This window comes from Hippocampus zosterae, chromosome 11 (genome assembly GCF_025434085.1).
Source record: "Hippocampus zosterae strain Florida chromosome 11, ASM2543408v3, whole genome shotgun sequence".
Classification (NCBI taxonomy): Eukaryota; Metazoa; Chordata; class Actinopteri; order Syngnathiformes; family Syngnathidae; genus Hippocampus; species Hippocampus zosterae.
In genome coordinates this window covers 13,669,160-13,686,425 of record NC_067461.1, presented here as the reverse complement: position 1 = coordinate 13,686,425, position 17,266 = coordinate 13,669,160, and the positions used below count along the sequence as shown (strand labels likewise).

Here is a 17,266-nt window from a genome sequence, read left to right as displayed (position 1 = left end):
CAACTACTGTACAAAAGATATTGTGATCCGGGCCCTCACGTTCAACATGACCTCTAACCTCAACGATGGGCAATCCGTCACACTCTTCCCAAGAGAGTGGAAGTCATTATAGCGACCAATTTGGTCGATCCGCTCGGTGATTTTTTTTCCCCCAGTGCAACGAGTCCCAATATCTATGGCTATGTATCATATTATTTTATGAGTGCTACGAGCGCAAGTTGTACTCACTGAGAGTGCAAGAAGGGCCGCTCCAGCCTGGTACACAAAAACATTCATAACCGTGACTGGTTTCTGAGCATCTTCCGCCATTTGAGCAGGGATTGGACAAACAGGCATGCTCCGCTAGAAAGCAAAAAAACAGGTTATACATTCTCACACGAGCGAAATACACCTGTGTGACTCATTCCGCCCCACCTCCAATTTAGCTTTTATTTTCTGTAATTACATCTCTTTGAATGCGACCATGCAATTCAAAACATCAGATGGGAAACCATCTGCATAGTTCTTGCCAGTGACTCTCCTGACTAACAACACCTTCACTAATCACAAACTCTCACTGCAAATCTCACACTCATTAACCGCCCGACTTGGGGGGGGGGGGGGTCACTGCCAGGAAATCATCTTTCATGCTAAATTAACCTGACCAGCGCACTGTGACTTTGCACTGACTGGCCGCCAATCATTTCCTGAGTGGGAGGGAGAACAAAGCGGAGGGTGTGGGGGTTGTGGGAGAGTAGAGGGGAAAATAAAGTGGGGGTGGGAGCGTTGGGGGAAGGAGGGGGGGGGGGCATCTGCCCGAGTTACTTCATTATGAGCGAGTTTGGGATGAGCAAGAATCTCAAATGAATGATTTACTCAGGGGAAGGCGAGGCAATCAAGCTGATCAGTGGACGAGGAGGGAAGAGGACATCCTCTCTGCTCCAACATGTCGACAGCGCCTCCTCCGCTGCACACCTCCGGCCGCGGAGGGCACCGTTTCCTGACATGTCTGCAGTTAAGCTGTCAGCACCCTGCAAGGCTCACTTTTAATGAGCAAAGAACCATCATCTCCATGGTAAGGCTTTGCAGCAGCTGAACATTACCATTACCGTCTGCTTCGAAAGGGCACGGGAAAGCGACCACACTGTGCATGACCAGATTTTTTTTGTTTTGTTTTGAGGGGAAGGCACTTGTGCAGAATTGGACACAGATTACTGCAAACTCACAGTTATCTGATTGTACTCTCTGATCGTCTCAGTTCTGAAGTCGGCGCAAACTTCTCACAGCTACATGAGATGAAATCATCCATCCACTTCACCAGGGAACAAACAGTTTCATTGCCGTTGCTTGTTTGCTATTAGAATTACACAAAAACTCCGGCCTTCCAATGTGGAGTTTGCATGTTCTGCCCTGCGTGGTTATGCTCCGGGTACTGCGGTTTCCTCTCATATTCCCAAAACATGCACGACAGGTCAATGGAAAGCTCTAAATTGTCCCTAGGTGTGAGTGTGAATGGTTGTTCGTCCATGTGTGCCCTGCGATTGGCTGGCAACCAGTTCATGGTGTTGGCCATTCAATAGACCTGTCGCTACTGACACAAAAAAAGAGCATCTTCTGACATTGAATAATGAACAAATAATAACAGAAGACAAGAGTCTGGCAAAATAGGACAGTTTGCTTTTCATAAACACTTTCATTCCTCAGTTCCAAATGTTCGTTGATTATGGTTTCTCTCTGTAAGCCAATCATGTCAAGAAACGTAGCAACGCCACTTCATTCCTCCGCCACTATGTTACAAAAGTGTTCCGACTTGTGAAAATGTTACCATTTGATTTGGTGGAGATTCTCAAACAGTTCACTCATGCTTTCATAAGGAGCATCACACAAGAGTTTCCTACAGCATGAGCAGGAATGTCAATACAAGCAACAGGAATAGAAAGATTTCAATATTTTGACTGAAACTATCAAACGAGATCAGGCAGAGTCTACCGTTATTGCAACAAACAACAAAGATAATTATTGCACCTTTCATACTTTCAAATGTCAGGTCAAACACCGCACCCTCACTTTCTCGCCAAGTAGTCAGAATTACCACAATTAGGACATGAAAGAAACCCTCCAAAAGGTTTTTGTAATGCACCTTCCTTTCATGTGGAATTTAAGAAATTAAAATAGAATGCTGCCTTGGTTTATGGGTTGAATTGGTTCTGTGACCACTCTTGTAACCGCATTTATTCAATATCCTGTCATTTTCTCATTGAGATATCATTATTCTATTCCAGTCCCCGCCCCCAAAAAGACACCTCTGTCTGTTTGGGGGCGGGGACCACCCAAAAAAAAAAAACACCCATGGTTTTATTGAAGCCAAATAACAATGAATTAGAATTTGAATAGAAACACCAAAGCAAAATATATGAGAGAATGTCAAAAAAATTACCTGGTTTTATCAAGCGTAACTATCGTAAATGAAGGAATTGTTACGTTTTGCCAACTGCAGCTCCTTGCGAATGTTCTCATTTTGTATTTGTTTGTTTGACTCTCTGGTTCAATAAACAGCTTAAGGGTGCATCCTTGACTGTGAGGTCTCTCTTTTTCTTTTTTACTTGACTCAAGTTGCCGTTTGTAACTCAAAGTTTGGCTTTCAATACGCACTGGTAAAAATAATGAACAAAAAAATATATAACAATAATAATAATCTTCGATAGGTTATAACACAAAAGGACGTTGCAACACACCAATTAAAGTGCCATTGAGGGAAGGAGCACCTTTTTGTGATGCAGACTTTCGACGAGAAAACTAACTTAAAGTGAGCATTGCCTCTGCAAAGGCAAAAAAAAAATGTGGAGGCTGTAACTGGAGAAGTTGGACTCAATATCGCCAGACAATGTTTCAAGCTTAATATGACACCGCCAAACACATTTTGGATCTTACGCAACACTCAAACCCCATCTGAAAAGCACTTTTCATTATGGTCAGTAATCTTGTGGCACTCACCTCTCTCACAGTTGGCTCCAGAGTAGCCCTCGACACACGAACACTGGTACTTGTCCGGTCCCGTGTTGATGCAAGTCCCTCCGTTCATGCACGGCTGGTGAGTGCCGCAGTAATTCAGATCTGCAATATGAAGGAGTTCACAGGTATTTAATTTGCTCTGGCAAAAAAAAAAAAAAACTAAACATCTTCTAATTCTGGCTGTTGTAATCCAAAATGTGAACCTTTGTCGCAAAGATGTCCGCCCCAGTTGGTGTCGCAGAGACACTGCCAGGGCTCCACACAGGTGCCATGTACACAGCCGGGGTGGGGGATACACTTGTCGCAGTATTGGCCTTGCCAACCATACAAACACCTGCAAGAAACAAAAAAATGCCGTCACCATCATATGCACACACGCTGTGTCTAAAAACCGGAGACTAATCGTTTGTTTAGTCCCCATTACTAAACGAGCAAAATTAATCTGGATTTAACTTGTGCTGCACAGCAAACAAAGAGGCATTCCCCCCGCCCCCCGTCTTGACTGCTGCATCTTAAAAGGCCACACATGCAACTTAAATGAAACGCCGCTTATGCAACAACGCTGTTTTGCAATAACGCTTCGGTCCAAACACTAAATTCCACTTCCAAAGACCTTTGCCATGGCTAACATTAGCATCGGAACACACATCTTCCTGACCAACAGTGTGCTTGCGGCTTGGCAGGAGAGCCAGAGAACAGCGTGGATCCCGCCGGGCTCTTCACAGTCTTGGTTCCCATGAGTCATGTGTTAAGCTTTTGCCTCAGGCCAGAGGAGGAGGGGGAAAGCTCTCTTTCGTGCTGACCGCCGACATGTCCAGGTCCATAATTACACAGATACCGTTGCACTCTTTTTCTTCCCGGGAAGATAGGTGCGCTCCCTCAAAAGGTGACTGAGTGGTGACAGGGCCGCTTATATGGCAACGGGCAGCAAACGGAGCGACCTTTCTGGGAGAGCCGCATGGCCATTAGGTCCCAGGAATGGACTGTAAAATAAACCTGTGGTTAAGCAAACCTCACTCTGTGATTAATTTAAAGAGGCTATTCTTAAAGGTGTGCTAATCTTCTCTCAATGGGCACAGGTGGAGGATTCCCCAGCGAGCTCCCAAATTATTTTGTTATTACGCAGCTAAATTAGTGGGGTGCGCAAGCAGCGCTTTGCTCAGCACTTCTGACGCACACGACTCAACAAGGAAACCCGGGCCACTTCAATGTGTCGAGACGATGCTTTGCAAAACACAAGTTCACAGGTAGACTGTAACCAACCCATTTAGTGACTACATTCGATTCCCACAGTGTCGGCAGCAGTTGGGGCTGTCCCTGCCTCAAGGCAGGTCTAATATAAGGTATGATGAGAAACATAAGCGAGTCAGATCCAAATACAGCCACACCTGTGTGGGAAAACATTTTTCAGCCAGTGGCCACACAAGGACTTACAAGAAACTCGAATGAGTTCAAAAGCTACAGGAAAAACAACAACAACAACGCTTATGCAAAAAGTGAACCAATCCCACACTCCCTGTGCTTGATTTGGAGCCAAAGCAGACAATGAAGAAAGCAACTAATGTCTGACTGTGAGGAGAGCGGGACAGAGCAGGGTGCTTCGTACAGGATGATGCACACAATGCTTGTGCACCGATACCCATCTGTGGCTGGCTCTTCCTCTGGCTGTGTGCAAAAACAGCATTAGGAAGCCATTAGCTGCACAAACAATATGCGTTTAAAAAGCCCACCCCAAATGTTACACATGATTTGACTGATAACGCCGGCCTAATTAGAGTCGGGATGGAGGGGGGTGGGGCATTTCCAACATGGATGCTGAGCAGTTAGCCCTGCATTTCCTCAAACAGGCTGCTCCCATTGAGGAGGGAGTAGCTCAACCTTGTGTTTTTTAGAAACGACACTTAATGACGGGCTAAGATGCCAGTTCACTTCCCACACACTTACCGGAGCAAGGCACACGATTTCCCTACGACACAGACAACACCTGCGCAATCAAGATGACTTCAGTGTTTACCAGGGATATTTAGACAGTCATATTACCGCAGTGCTGCATGATATTGTTTGTCAAATTTGCCCCGCCATGTCGAGAAATAATGTGACTAAAACCCCTCAGTATGTTGCACGACAACCTCAATAATAAGCGGATGGGTCAAGCCCTGTGACCTGCAGTATATCAACGCAGTTGACAAAATATCGGTCACGCCATACGAAATGGTACAGGGCAGCTTGGATCACTTACGTGCAACCACCTGGCTCCTGACATGATCCATGCTCGGTGCTGCAGCCTTGTCGGCATATTGCTAGAAGAGAGGGGAGAAAGTTCATGTTGGTTGCCGAGCAACTACACGCAAACTTATCAGCTTTAGCTTGGCTACGGTGTATGTTTAGCACTTTAGTATCAGAGCATGAATACGCATATGTATTCTCCATGAGATCAGCCACACGGCAACTCAGAAAGCTGTGTCAAAAATTAGGACGAGTTTATTCAGTCATGCTGATGACAACATTTGAATGGAAACCGAAAGGGGGGTGAGAGTATTTATATAAACAAAGTCATCCATTGAGTAGCAATGACCCAGCATGTATCAGCATGACTCACACTGTAGTCTAGCTGTTTTTTTTTCACAACACATAAATAATTTAGCCTTTCTCAAGCTTCGGCGAATATGTCGTGCAGTGATGTCACTCATGAGCCCACATGGACAATTCACGACTTCTTACCAGTGTTGCACTCTGGTCCCGACCAGCCTTCCAGGCAAGTCTTGTTCCCATTGTAGTCGCACGTGTAATGCCCAAAGAACTCGTCCCTGGGTCGACAGAACTTGTTGCAGCCGAAGCCATAGTAGTGCTCATCGCAGCTGACCCGAATCTGGTACTCAAACTGAGCAACGGGGCCATTGTGAGTCAGCTTCTGCCAGTGCGGGCTTGGGTTGATCATCCCAGAGTGCGAAGATTTCTCGATGGCCTTCCCGTCCGCACCTTGAACACGACAACAAGTGAGAGGATCAACACCAGCTGCAATGTTCTCGGCTCCAAGGAATCCATTTCGGTGCGAGCGCGCTATAATGTAACCGTGCCTTTCAAAGCGCACAAGACGGACCTCGCGGTGGCTAACCGAAGATGCTTGCGCACAAATCGCAGAAGATAGCTGATTATATGTAATCAAAGCAACTATGTGTACTGGTGAGCGAGAGTAGTTACAGGAAATGCAAAAGAGAGAAGGCGGCTTTTAATAAGCACGTTAAACTGCTTTTTTTGCCCTCACTCACACTCCCTTACCAACTGTCCCAAGTCGGTTTCCAACTCAGGTTTACAGCTTCATGCTGCCCTTTCGCATCTGCTTGGGCCAGGACAGAACCGCAGTCGCCATAAATTATAGTGTGAAGACACCAACGCCGCATTCAGTGCTGGAGCGAAAGCTATTGTGCCCCTCAGCACTTTTTCCCCCCAAGCTCACATAACATTTTTTAAAATTGTCTCAAGTCAACCTTCCCCCCCCCCCCCCCCCCCTCAATATTCTCTAACAAGTCTCTGACCATGTTGTTTACAACATTAGACCGATACCACACACAGACTTTCAGTTCAAACATGGAAGGGGGGAGGCGTGGGGGGTCATGGCTCTGTCGAGAGGACAAGGACTAAGGTAGACCACTGGACACACACGCACACAGAGTAAACAATTCAAAGTGAGCCACTGGCGCTCAGCACAGAGACTTCACTGTACGGCACGTACAAGACACGCACACAAAACAATTTTCGTGAATCTTTCACCTGGGAGAGAATGAAAAATGTGTCAGAGAGGTTATTTACTGCACACAGGGGCCAGGGGGGGTTGACCAGTGGGTTGAGTCGCTCCTCTGTGTAGTATGATGCAACGAAGCTGAACCAGAGTGAAAAGGGTGGCTTGCTGTCATTTATTTACCATGTTAGTGGTGCGCATGGGATGGCAGCAGGGCGATGTTTGAGTACTGGAATCGCATTGAGTGGCAACATTTCGCAGGGAACTGGAATCTAGTGCTTCAGCTATGTGGCACATCTCTACCGAGCAGCGGCCCGCAGTGTTGGGGGTAGCACCTCCCCGCTAAGTGTTGCCCCGCTCGAGGCAGAGCGTGAAATAGACAAGACAAATTTACACAGGCCACACACCGACCCAACAAGACATCACGGCACTAAGAAGATATTAACTTTTCAAAGCAGAAAGGCCGGACTTTTCCACATACTTCATTGAAATATATCTGAAGAGTGGCAATGAAATATCGAAGTACTTGCGACTAGGTATAATGTTGGAAAAGCTCTTGCTTGCAGAGGGGCTTCACCAGCATTGAGTGTACATTCAAGGGGCTCTTCACACCAGTGCCCTAATGGTTCTCCGGGAAGCGCCAAATACGGCAGAAAAGACCGAAACCTTGTTGACCTCATCCAAAGAGACTTGCACAAACAAGCCGGGCTCAAAACTGCGACCGCCGAGCACGCCGTTGCCAATGAGTATCGTTAACGGTCAGGACAATAAATCACATCGGAAGGGGACGCTTCGCTGCATATACACCTTCTGAGGCCTACCTTGACTAACAAGCTGGTAATACAGATCAAGACAACCACCTGCTCCTTCTGTTCTGAGTGAGCATGCTGGCGGCAAGGGCGGCCCAGGGGGTGGCCGGATGAACGCGGCGTTTCACGCCCCGGTGACAGTGAGACTGCGTGACCCAGACCCTGGCGGGCAGCACCTGCCATCAGTCATCGGGGCAGAATGCAAACATTTTCACTTCGATTCTTCTTCTTCTTCCTTCTCTTCCCCCCACTTGCTTTCCCACCTCTTGCTCTCGCGCCTTGCATCCACCTGTCAACACACTTTCTTCTTTCAGACACGTGATCGCCCAGGAGACCGTATGGAAAGTGGTTTGGGGGGGGGGGGGTTGCGGGGATGGGGGGGCACTTCCTTTCCTGACCTTCCAGATGCCATTAAGGACGAGAGAGGAAAAAAGGAAATGAGGGGCTCAACCTCTTACTCACCGCTCGTTTCATTGTTGAAGTCCAAAGCTTCGATAATCAAAGTGTAGGATCTCTGTAGAAAAAAGAGAAAATTAGATCGTTAGACTTTTTTTTTAAAGAAAATCTGTATGTGCACAATTTGTCACAATTGTTCAGTAGCAATGCTCAAAATAAGGGTTACGCAAACCACACAAATAAACTTGGTTCAGCTTCACCTCACATTGAGAGTACCCACCTTTGGATCTAACAACAGCAGTTTTGTTGATCTGATTAAGGGAGGATATGCTTGCATTTTTGAGGGGAAAAGGTGGGGGTGGGGGGCATAACGGACGAAAGCAGACAAACTCTGCAGGAGGGAGTCTGACGCACCGCAACCGAAGCGCCCCCCCCCCGCCCCCCCGCCCCCCCGCCCCAATGACCCAGCCGGATGACACGACACAGACGCTACAGTAATGACTTCAACAAGTCATAATAAAATAAAAAGTACACAAAGAGGGATAATACAGACGGCCATGCCAAAAATGCGTCTTCATCTCAGCCACAGAAACCCGATTCCCCCCAAATAAAGTTTTCCACATGTTTACAAAACGTGGCCAGATACGTCAGCGGATGACTTCCAAAGTTCTGAGGAAGCAGGAGGTCTGTTTTGCCGCCGATATGCATTTCATGCCAATTTAAAACATGGGCGCTACGAAGGCTGGGAACCTTCCGCGCTTGACGCTTGTTTTTGTTTTTTTTTTTAAGATGAGCATCACAAAAAGACAGGCAGACAAAATAAGAACAACGAGGATGATAACTAAAGGAGGCATATGGAAAAACAGAAAGAATGATGCGTCCTGGCGGGTTGGTCTGCGCTCCTGAAGCGCGACGACTGATCAGTGTCGGTAGCACTGGCGTAAATATCAGCTTACACTTTCTCACGAGTCGCCACATTCACGAGGGAGCCCACCACACGTCTGCGAGCGCACGAAACAGTGTCCCTCTCACATCCACAAAGGCATGTTTCACCGTCACATTTTCACCCCGACGACTCTTCTCGGAGGCGCACGCCATCGCTGCGATGACCTCATGGTAGTACACACCTGCTCTGAGGGAAACCCCCGATCGGCTCTGAGCGAGGGCAGAGTGGCAATGAGTCACCCCCCGCAACCCCCCCACCCCTCTTTTTTTTCTTTTTTTTTTTTTTACTGCTTTGCCCTATTTTGTCAGCCATTAAACTTTCCATCTCTCCGGGAGACATTTGTCTCATCTTGTGCCAGCGTGTCCTGCAATCAGTGGATATTATTTGTAACACAGCGCTCATCATCACCATGCGTGGCAGACTTTGACTCACAACTTGGCTGCAAGCACAACACACGCAGACCAAGTAACAATGGAAATCCAAGACCTAATCAACAAGAATCACCGCCCAGCATGCGGCTACATTATTAGAAAGAAGGTTCCACAAGATGCCTTTCTCTCCCCACTCTCACATTTAACAGCGTTGTTACTTTGGTGTTCCCCTCATGTGTTCTCACTTAGCCTCCTGGACTACAACTTTTTTTTTTTTTTGTCATCACGGGAGACATTCGGCATCAATTTTCGACTCAACAACTCTGTTCTCGCGTTTATGCAGCAGCGCATTCTGTGTTAAATCTTGCCCACTCGGCATCCATTGCAGCCTGGTCATCCCGGAAGGGGAATCCCCCCAATCTGTGGTCTCTTCAGGGTTTTTTAAATTATTATTATTATTTTTTTTGCTTTTCACCATCCTCTGTGGGGTTTAGATCAGGAGATGTCATTCATATTTGTCAACTGTGGGCTTCTGTAGCAATGAGCATTGAAGCAATGCTTCTATACAAAGAAACAATGGATTCATAAATCAAGGTACTCGGGATGGGCGTTTAAAAGTCCTTGATGACCATGGAGATTCAATTTTTTTATGTGACAGGTGAATATTTACCAGTTCTGAATCTCTGCTTTGATGTAAATGTCAACGCTGCCTGGAGGTGTTGAATTTCAGCGGAGGTTTGACTTGATTACACCCTACTTCCTATTGGTGACTCCCAAACACCTCTGTTGGAGGCATCCAATTATTGCACTAAATTTTTTTTCCCAATAGCGTCAAAGATGAATGAACAATTCTTAATGATCACTATAGAGAAAACAACAAGCCTTATCAGAAACTGTTACCATTTGTGTTGAGGTGCAGACAATGGAACATGTTCACTTTACTTATCCTATTCTACATTCCTAAATGTATCCCTTTTTGTTCACAATTGGGATACAGCTTTGTCAATGCGAGCATCCTTCTCTCAAAAACAGGAAACTCAAATCGACATAAAACCCACAAAGATCGCTCATGTCCCAAAAACATCAACATCAGTCACGGTTGCAACATCACCATTGACGTAGCTGTGGGTGATATGACAAACCGGGAATGATTGATGGATTTTCTGTACTCGATCTTAAAAGCAGTTCTGAAAAAAATCTTTGGATCTGGTTGTGAAGGACTATCATGTTCCCGAAGCACAACAAAGGCACAATTCGAATCGTTTGGTCCTGAGGGTGTAGGAAATGCACCCCACACAGAAATCTCATCCAAACAAAAACAAAACAACACTAAAGGGGGATTGTCATCAGGGTGCATGTTTAATGTTTAACAGGCAAATTCCTGTATAAGGCCAATCTCCAACACACCCTTTGCTTTCAGGTCTAAGGACTTGCCCCGACATGGAGGCAAGAGAGCTGTGCCACCATACATTTATCCCATTTCCACACGTGAGTCCTCCGGGGGCCTTGTACAAACAAGAAACAAACCTGCAAAATTAGGCTCCATATTCACCTCATCACTGTTAAGATTTGTTCAGACACACTCTCTAAAAATCGCTTCAACTGGATCCAAAACTTTGATGTAATACAACAATGGGTCCTAACAGAGTGTTGGAAATAGGCTGACGCCAGGTAACGTTATGAATTAAAAACAGATGCCTTTATAAACTGATCTGCTCTTTGCCAAAGACGTACTGGGACGATCCAACAGCTCTCACACTAAGACAGAAAAAAAAAACCACACAAGTCAACATTTTGTGAGGTGTTGTATTTGAGAAGCAACTTGATGGGAATTTGTTTTTCCATTACTATTGTTTTCTTTTGATTTCCATACAGTTTTATAGGGCTGCGCTGACCAATGAAAAGCATGTCTAAAACTGAGTTTTTTGTTCCAAAATTTTCAGCCAAATTCACAATTTGTGATTTTCTTCTTTCCCGGCGATACTTTCCAGTGGACAGCAATGATAATATGGATACAAACATGAGCAAGGTTCAGTGTGAACAACGTCAGCAGTAAGTTAATCTTAAGTAGCTTTGCCATTAATGTGGTTCCAGACCAAATAAACGCTTGCTGAAACCAAGATAGGGACCGGGCCCTTACTCCATCACACCATAACCTCGAGGCCGTTATCAGCTTGTCTGCCATTGCCAGGTTCACTTTTCCCAGACTCCCAGCTGACTCCCAGCTTGTCTTTGAACTGCAGCGTGCATGCTCTCAAGCAAAGTGAGTGAGTGCGGCCATGTTATCTTTTCTGGCCAAACAGCCACAAGTTACATACCATAAGCAGCCAAGAACACTCCAGTTCAAATCGCAAAAATAACACTGGTCGCACCAAGAAGGGAATTTTTTGCTAAACACCAACACTGTTCTTGGAACTCGCGGACGTACCCTCCCAAGGTAGTTTATTGACATCTAAATGACAAAATAAAGGCAAGGCACAACAGATTAAACAAGTACGGCTTCATTGGAAGTGCAATCGGTTGTGACAAAGACATGTTGACCTCCTCTACCAGTTTTCCTGAGTTGATCACTTCGGGAGCATCGACCCGAGATCAAACCACTGATAGAGGCCATTGAGCAACGCACAGCGTTTGGAAATTACATTTCAGGCTCAGTCACAATAAGGCAACTCCGAGAATCGCCCACTAAGCCGACGATGGCACTGATGGCCTGGCGGGAAGGAATGTGTTGTTTGCAAACGAGATTTTCATCACAACAAGGACTTGGGAGGAAGGCAATGTTGTCCAATCAGCAGCTTACTCCACATCCTGCCAAGGTATGTCAACTGGCATTGGAGAATGAAGAATCTCTCCTTGTGCCAATGAAAACAAAAATGTTGCACAAGGGACTCCAAAGGCCATCCAGCCCTGAACCCAGGAGCAGGAATGAAAGCCATACAAACGATTGAAGCAAAACAAGCGGCGTGGCCCTTGGTCCTCTTTGAGGGTCACTCGGCTTATAGGGAAACAAAAACAGCTGAACCCAATTAAACATGTTGTTTTCTATGCATGTTTCCATGCAGTTTCAAGCCACCCTATAAAGCGACGATGATGTCACTGTCACAACACCGCAAGCGCGCTTTAAAAACGGCCCGGCTAAAAGAAAGATTTTTCTCTTATACTTAAGCCATTTGCACTTGAGCACCACATCAGAGCAGCCTATAGAAAACAAACATATCATTACCCCTCCCAACCCCCCCACTGCCAGAGGTGGTCACCCTCAAGGCTGAGCCCATTATTGACTGACTAGTCCCACTTCATCAATCACTGAAATGCCAAAACAAGACTGAGAGACATTGTGATACAGCAGAAAATACCGCTATAACTAAAAGCATGATTGCGCAATCAAATCCGCTGAACAGCTTTGCAACCTCGTCTTCCAAGCTCTCTCGTGGATGAATGAAAAATATCCTATGTTTGCACTAAACTCTCATGTTTATTTCACAAAGTGTCGTGGCAACATATCGGGTTATTTGGGTAACATCCATACTAGGGATGAGCATATCAATCCCCTCAATTATTCTTGGCAGAAAATAAACTGGAGGTCCGGTATAGTAATGTTTGACCCGAGCAGGGTCAAACATTGGCCTTTACCTACATCACATCATGTAGGTAAAGCCTTTCAAACCGACCATTTGAACACCTGCACTCATCTAACCCAATTTGAAAGGTCTTCTTTACTGTACTGTATATATGGGCCAACGTGCCGAAGAGATTTGAGAGTCAAGGTTCCAGTTCGCGTGGGAGCCAACATCATCACTGCTGAGTCCACTACAACTGCTTCCTGTTGCTTGTCCTGCACTGCTGCCATTGTGCTCAGTAATCCTCACTGTAGTCACCGAGGGCACACCATTGTCACCCCAGCCATACACACAGCGAGGGTCCGGCTGGCTGAGCTCACCCGCTGAATGAAGGTGCGGCGTAAAACGCTCGAATCAACACCGGGCAGCACGACAACTCTCGGTGAAAGACGTCCGGCCGATGGCATGCAGCTGGATGCTTGGCTCTCACCCTACCTGATCTAAGCACATGTGTGCAGCCTCATTAAGTGCAGCAGTTGCTGTGGGTGGCAAGGTTAAAGTGATGAAATGCCTGAGGTCCAACCGAGCGTGACTTAAACAAAGACCCTGCTCGGACGAGAGGCCGACTTCAGGCAGCTCTGTGAGAAAACGAAGAGGGTGGAGGGGCAGACTTCATTAACCCGAGGTTCCCTACAACCAGACCGCACCACACCGCTACTCGTTCACAGCGGCCAATCAACTGATGAAAAGTGTGATATCGAACCTCGGCTGACAACTGTTGATGTGCACCGGGGGAAAGCATTTTTTCAAGTGATGGATGAGAGAAGCTATCACTCGCTTATCTTTTAAATGGTTCCTCCAGAAAAATGCATCTATTCCCAAAAGTGCTTCATTCGAACAGGAAGGGCACTGGAATTCAAACCATTTATGGCCTCGATTTGAATACAGAACCAAAACGATCGCTTGGACTTTTGCCTTTGTTCGCACGCATCTCAATGCTCCTCCAATTGAAAAAGAATCTCGAATACAATACGAATCTGGCACTAAGACGCCCGTTACAACGGTGTTCCCATAAAAGGAAACTAAACAGAGACAGACATTTGTCTTTTTATCTTCAGGATTCCCCACTTGGAAAAAAAGAAATGTCACTAAGGCCACTAAAATCTACCAACTACTTTCATGTTGATTTTAAATCAGCCATACTTATGTCAATTAACATAAACGATGATTGTGAAATCTATCAGCCTAGAATTTCATGAAGAACAATCTGGAAGGAAAAAAAAAAGCAGGACGGCTTCCTCAAGCTCAAGAGGTAGATTCAACTTGAAGATAAGTCACTTGGTGGTTTTAGTACTTGGTGGTTAGATTGTGTCATCTATCTGCCAAATTCAGTCGAAGGGTACTAGACTAAAGCGAAGGCGAAAGGATTGGGGGGAAAAAAAGTGTAATGCACTGAGAGATATTGAATAGCACGTAACCCTGCTGAGAGCATTGTTTAACTGACTATTAGGTCAGAGAAAATGTTTCTTTCTGCCTTCAAGTAATAACTCGCTGCTGAAACAGGCATTAAAGAAAAAAGCATTTGAAAGCTAACCACGCAGTCTTCCATTTCACTCACAATTGGCTCTTCGTGTGCCAATGACATGAGCGGTACTCGACACGCCAAACACAACAAAAAAACACAATTTTGATTGCGACAAAAATAGTTTTGATGTAATTGGACACATACACAGATCCACTGGTCCTTTCACCCATCAGGCCGTGTGTGAGTGTGTGTGCGTGCGTCTGCGGTTGTTTGCGGGCCAAGCTGTGGGGCCAGTCAGTCTGTGCAGTCAACATTCAAATGCACTCCAGCATGGCAAATCATCTTGCACAAAGCTACAACATTCCCACAGGCCGAACTGTGAGAAAGAGCTGACACTTGAGGAAACCAGGAATTGAGGTTTTACTGTTTTGAACATGACCAGCTTCCAGGGAGGCAGAGGATCGACACGGCACTGGAAAACCAATGTTGTTCTTTTAACTACAAATTGCATGTGATTGCTGAGAAATGCTATCCTGCGGCCAAAATACCAGACAAAGAAAGTGCTCGTTACACGTTGCAGTATATTATAGCAACCGGCAGATTATTATTTTTTTTTTCATTGTTCATTCGTTTCATTGGGACTATAAGTGAATACGTCACAGCACAGTGATTTCCGATCGGCATGTGCTCGGCGGGGAATTATCCAACTCCACTTATTTGGTCTGAAATTGATTTCAACCATCTATGCCAGTGACATATCGTGACAGAGAAAACACTTCCATTCTCTGCCACTAGATGGCAGAATACATAACCCATGTATCGACTTTTAACGACATTTTTGTTAGGTGGTGTGTCTGGGACTTCTTCGAACGCAAATACGTGCCTTGGCTCAAAGGCCGAGACACAACATATAAGCACTATCCGAGCATCTTATAAAACGAAGTGAGATCTGGCGATGGCACTGCTTCTAAGCCTCATCATTGCATTTTTTTTTTTTGCAAGAAAACAAAAGTGCCTCAGAAGCAGCCCTAAATTACAACACCTTTAATCATCCTTAAAATCAAGTGAAAGAAGAATTCTGAGAGCACGTCGACACTTTTAAGGCCCAACGCCATTAGTCTGAAATAATAATTTATGGCGATCTAAAATGATCCTCGATGCAGCACGCTGTCAGCTTCTGCCCTGGAGAAAAATACCGCCGCACCTGGTTAATTGCTGCAAATAATGGGACCAGGGGGTCCTTCCTCACCACACTCACATCGGTGTGCTTTCTTGAGAAGCAAGTGATTGACAGACAGTAATTATAGACAATTGCCTTGTAAACAATACACCCCCCACCCGCCATAGTTTATTTCCCCCTTCAACTCACCGGCCAGGCGAAGCTGAAGGGCAAAACTATCCTGGCCTTGTCATTCCTGGCCGAGCTCCTAAAAGAAAAGGTATTTCCTCCGAGGACAGGCGTAGATCCCATTCCGAAACTGCACAGCCCCGCCGCCAAGACCCTCGACTGGTATTCCTTGAGGCAAACTTTAAAAAAGGTACGACACTCTCCCCGTGTGCATTTGGTGTCCGCCGTGCTCCGTGTGCCGCGGCAGCACCCGCCGCTCAACAACTCTCCGTTCGCGTTGTGAGTAGACAAGATTTGCAACTCGAACTGTCCCGATCCATCTGACACCTGTTGACAGCAGAGCAGCGCCATATTAGAGAAGTGCGAGAAAACACTCAAAAGGTACAAGGTTGTTTTTAAACTTTTTCCCCCCCTGCGCGCTGCATGTTATGTTAGCATAGCAACATTAAAGCGACAATCGAAGTATAATGAACGCAGCTTGAACCGCGTGACCCTTCCCCATGCATACATGCCCCCCGACCAAAACAAGGAGCTCCACACTGCAATTACGTACCTTTAGGAGAAAAGGGAGTAAAAAGGCAGCAAGGACGGCGACCCGTCTCCCAGTCATGCCTGCGCACTAAGGTGGCCGCTGCTGCTCGAACTATTCGTCTGGCCGACACTCGGCACCACGGCACTCCGATTTAAACATGCACGACACGCCAGAAACACGTCACGATTCAAGCCGAGCACCGGATTCCTCTTCCCGAGTCGTATCCCGCGATTTGTCCTTCCTCGTCGGATGAGACAAGATTCCACTTGTTAGTGAGGAAAGTTCGCATAAATACGAGCCATGCGGCGGTGCGCGTTTGCTGACTGCCCGACTGACGCACTGACTGACTTGACTGAAAGGTGGTGAGAGGAGCGAGGCAGCCTGCACAAGTTCAACCGAGAGGGAGTGTCTGAGTGCGTGTGTGTGTGTGCATAACACGGCCTTCCTCCACCCTCAACATATTCATGAGCAACATGCAAGCCCCGCCCATCACCTTTAAGACGACCGAGCTTGCAAACCGCCCAGGTTGGCTTTTGGAAACTAACACCCCGCCACAATGTTGCGTTTTAATTCATCAGAGGTGTGTGCAGCAGCCAACATGCACTCAAGACTACTGTTATTTAATATCATAACGTACGTAAAAGTCAAAAGTTATCCTCCAAACAACTAATGTAAGCGTGCTCACTGAAAAAAATTACTCAGGTACTGAGTAACTGGTGGGTAACTCCTGACCATTTTTTAAAATCAGAGCAAGAACGTGCAATTTCAGGTATTGCCCAACAGTGTCACTTGACACAACAATAAATCATCTGCATTATACAACATAGTTCAGGCACATTCATTCATTTTCCGAACCGCTTTGTCCTCACAAGGGGGGGGGGGGGGGCTATCCCAGCCGTCTTCAGGCAGTAGGCAGGGGACACCCTGAACCGTTTGTCAGCCAATCACAGGGCACACAGAGATGAACAACCATCCACGCTCACACTCACGCCTAGGGACAATTTATAGTGTTCAATCAGCCTGCCATGCATATTTTTGGAATGTGGGAG

The 17,266-nt window shown here is 46.2% G+C and overlaps 1 protein-coding gene across 1 annotated transcript in view; it reads right to left on the bottom strand.

Annotated features, from left to right (window-relative positions):
- jag1b (jagged canonical Notch ligand 1b) overlaps positions 1-16,639 on the bottom strand; it is a 30,309-nt gene extending 13,670 nt beyond the window's left edge. The window contains exons 1-8 of the mRNA XM_052080783.1: positions 16,239-16,639; positions 15,707-16,012; positions 8,002-8,053; positions 5,713-5,970; positions 5,231-5,291; positions 3,195-3,325; positions 2,974-3,093; positions 229-342 (exon numbers count right to left, since the gene is read on the bottom strand). Of these exons, the coding sequence (XP_051936743.1) occupies positions 229-342; positions 2,974-3,093; positions 3,195-3,325; positions 5,231-5,291; positions 5,713-5,970; positions 8,002-8,053; positions 15,707-16,012; positions 16,239-16,295 (1,099 nt within the window). The 5' untranslated portion in view covers positions 16,296-16,639. The remainder of the gene's footprint in view (positions 1-228; positions 343-2,973; positions 3,094-3,194; positions 3,326-5,230; positions 5,292-5,712; positions 5,971-8,001; positions 8,054-15,706; positions 16,013-16,238) is intronic.
- Between the last annotated feature and the right edge of the window lie 627 nt (positions 16,640-17,266).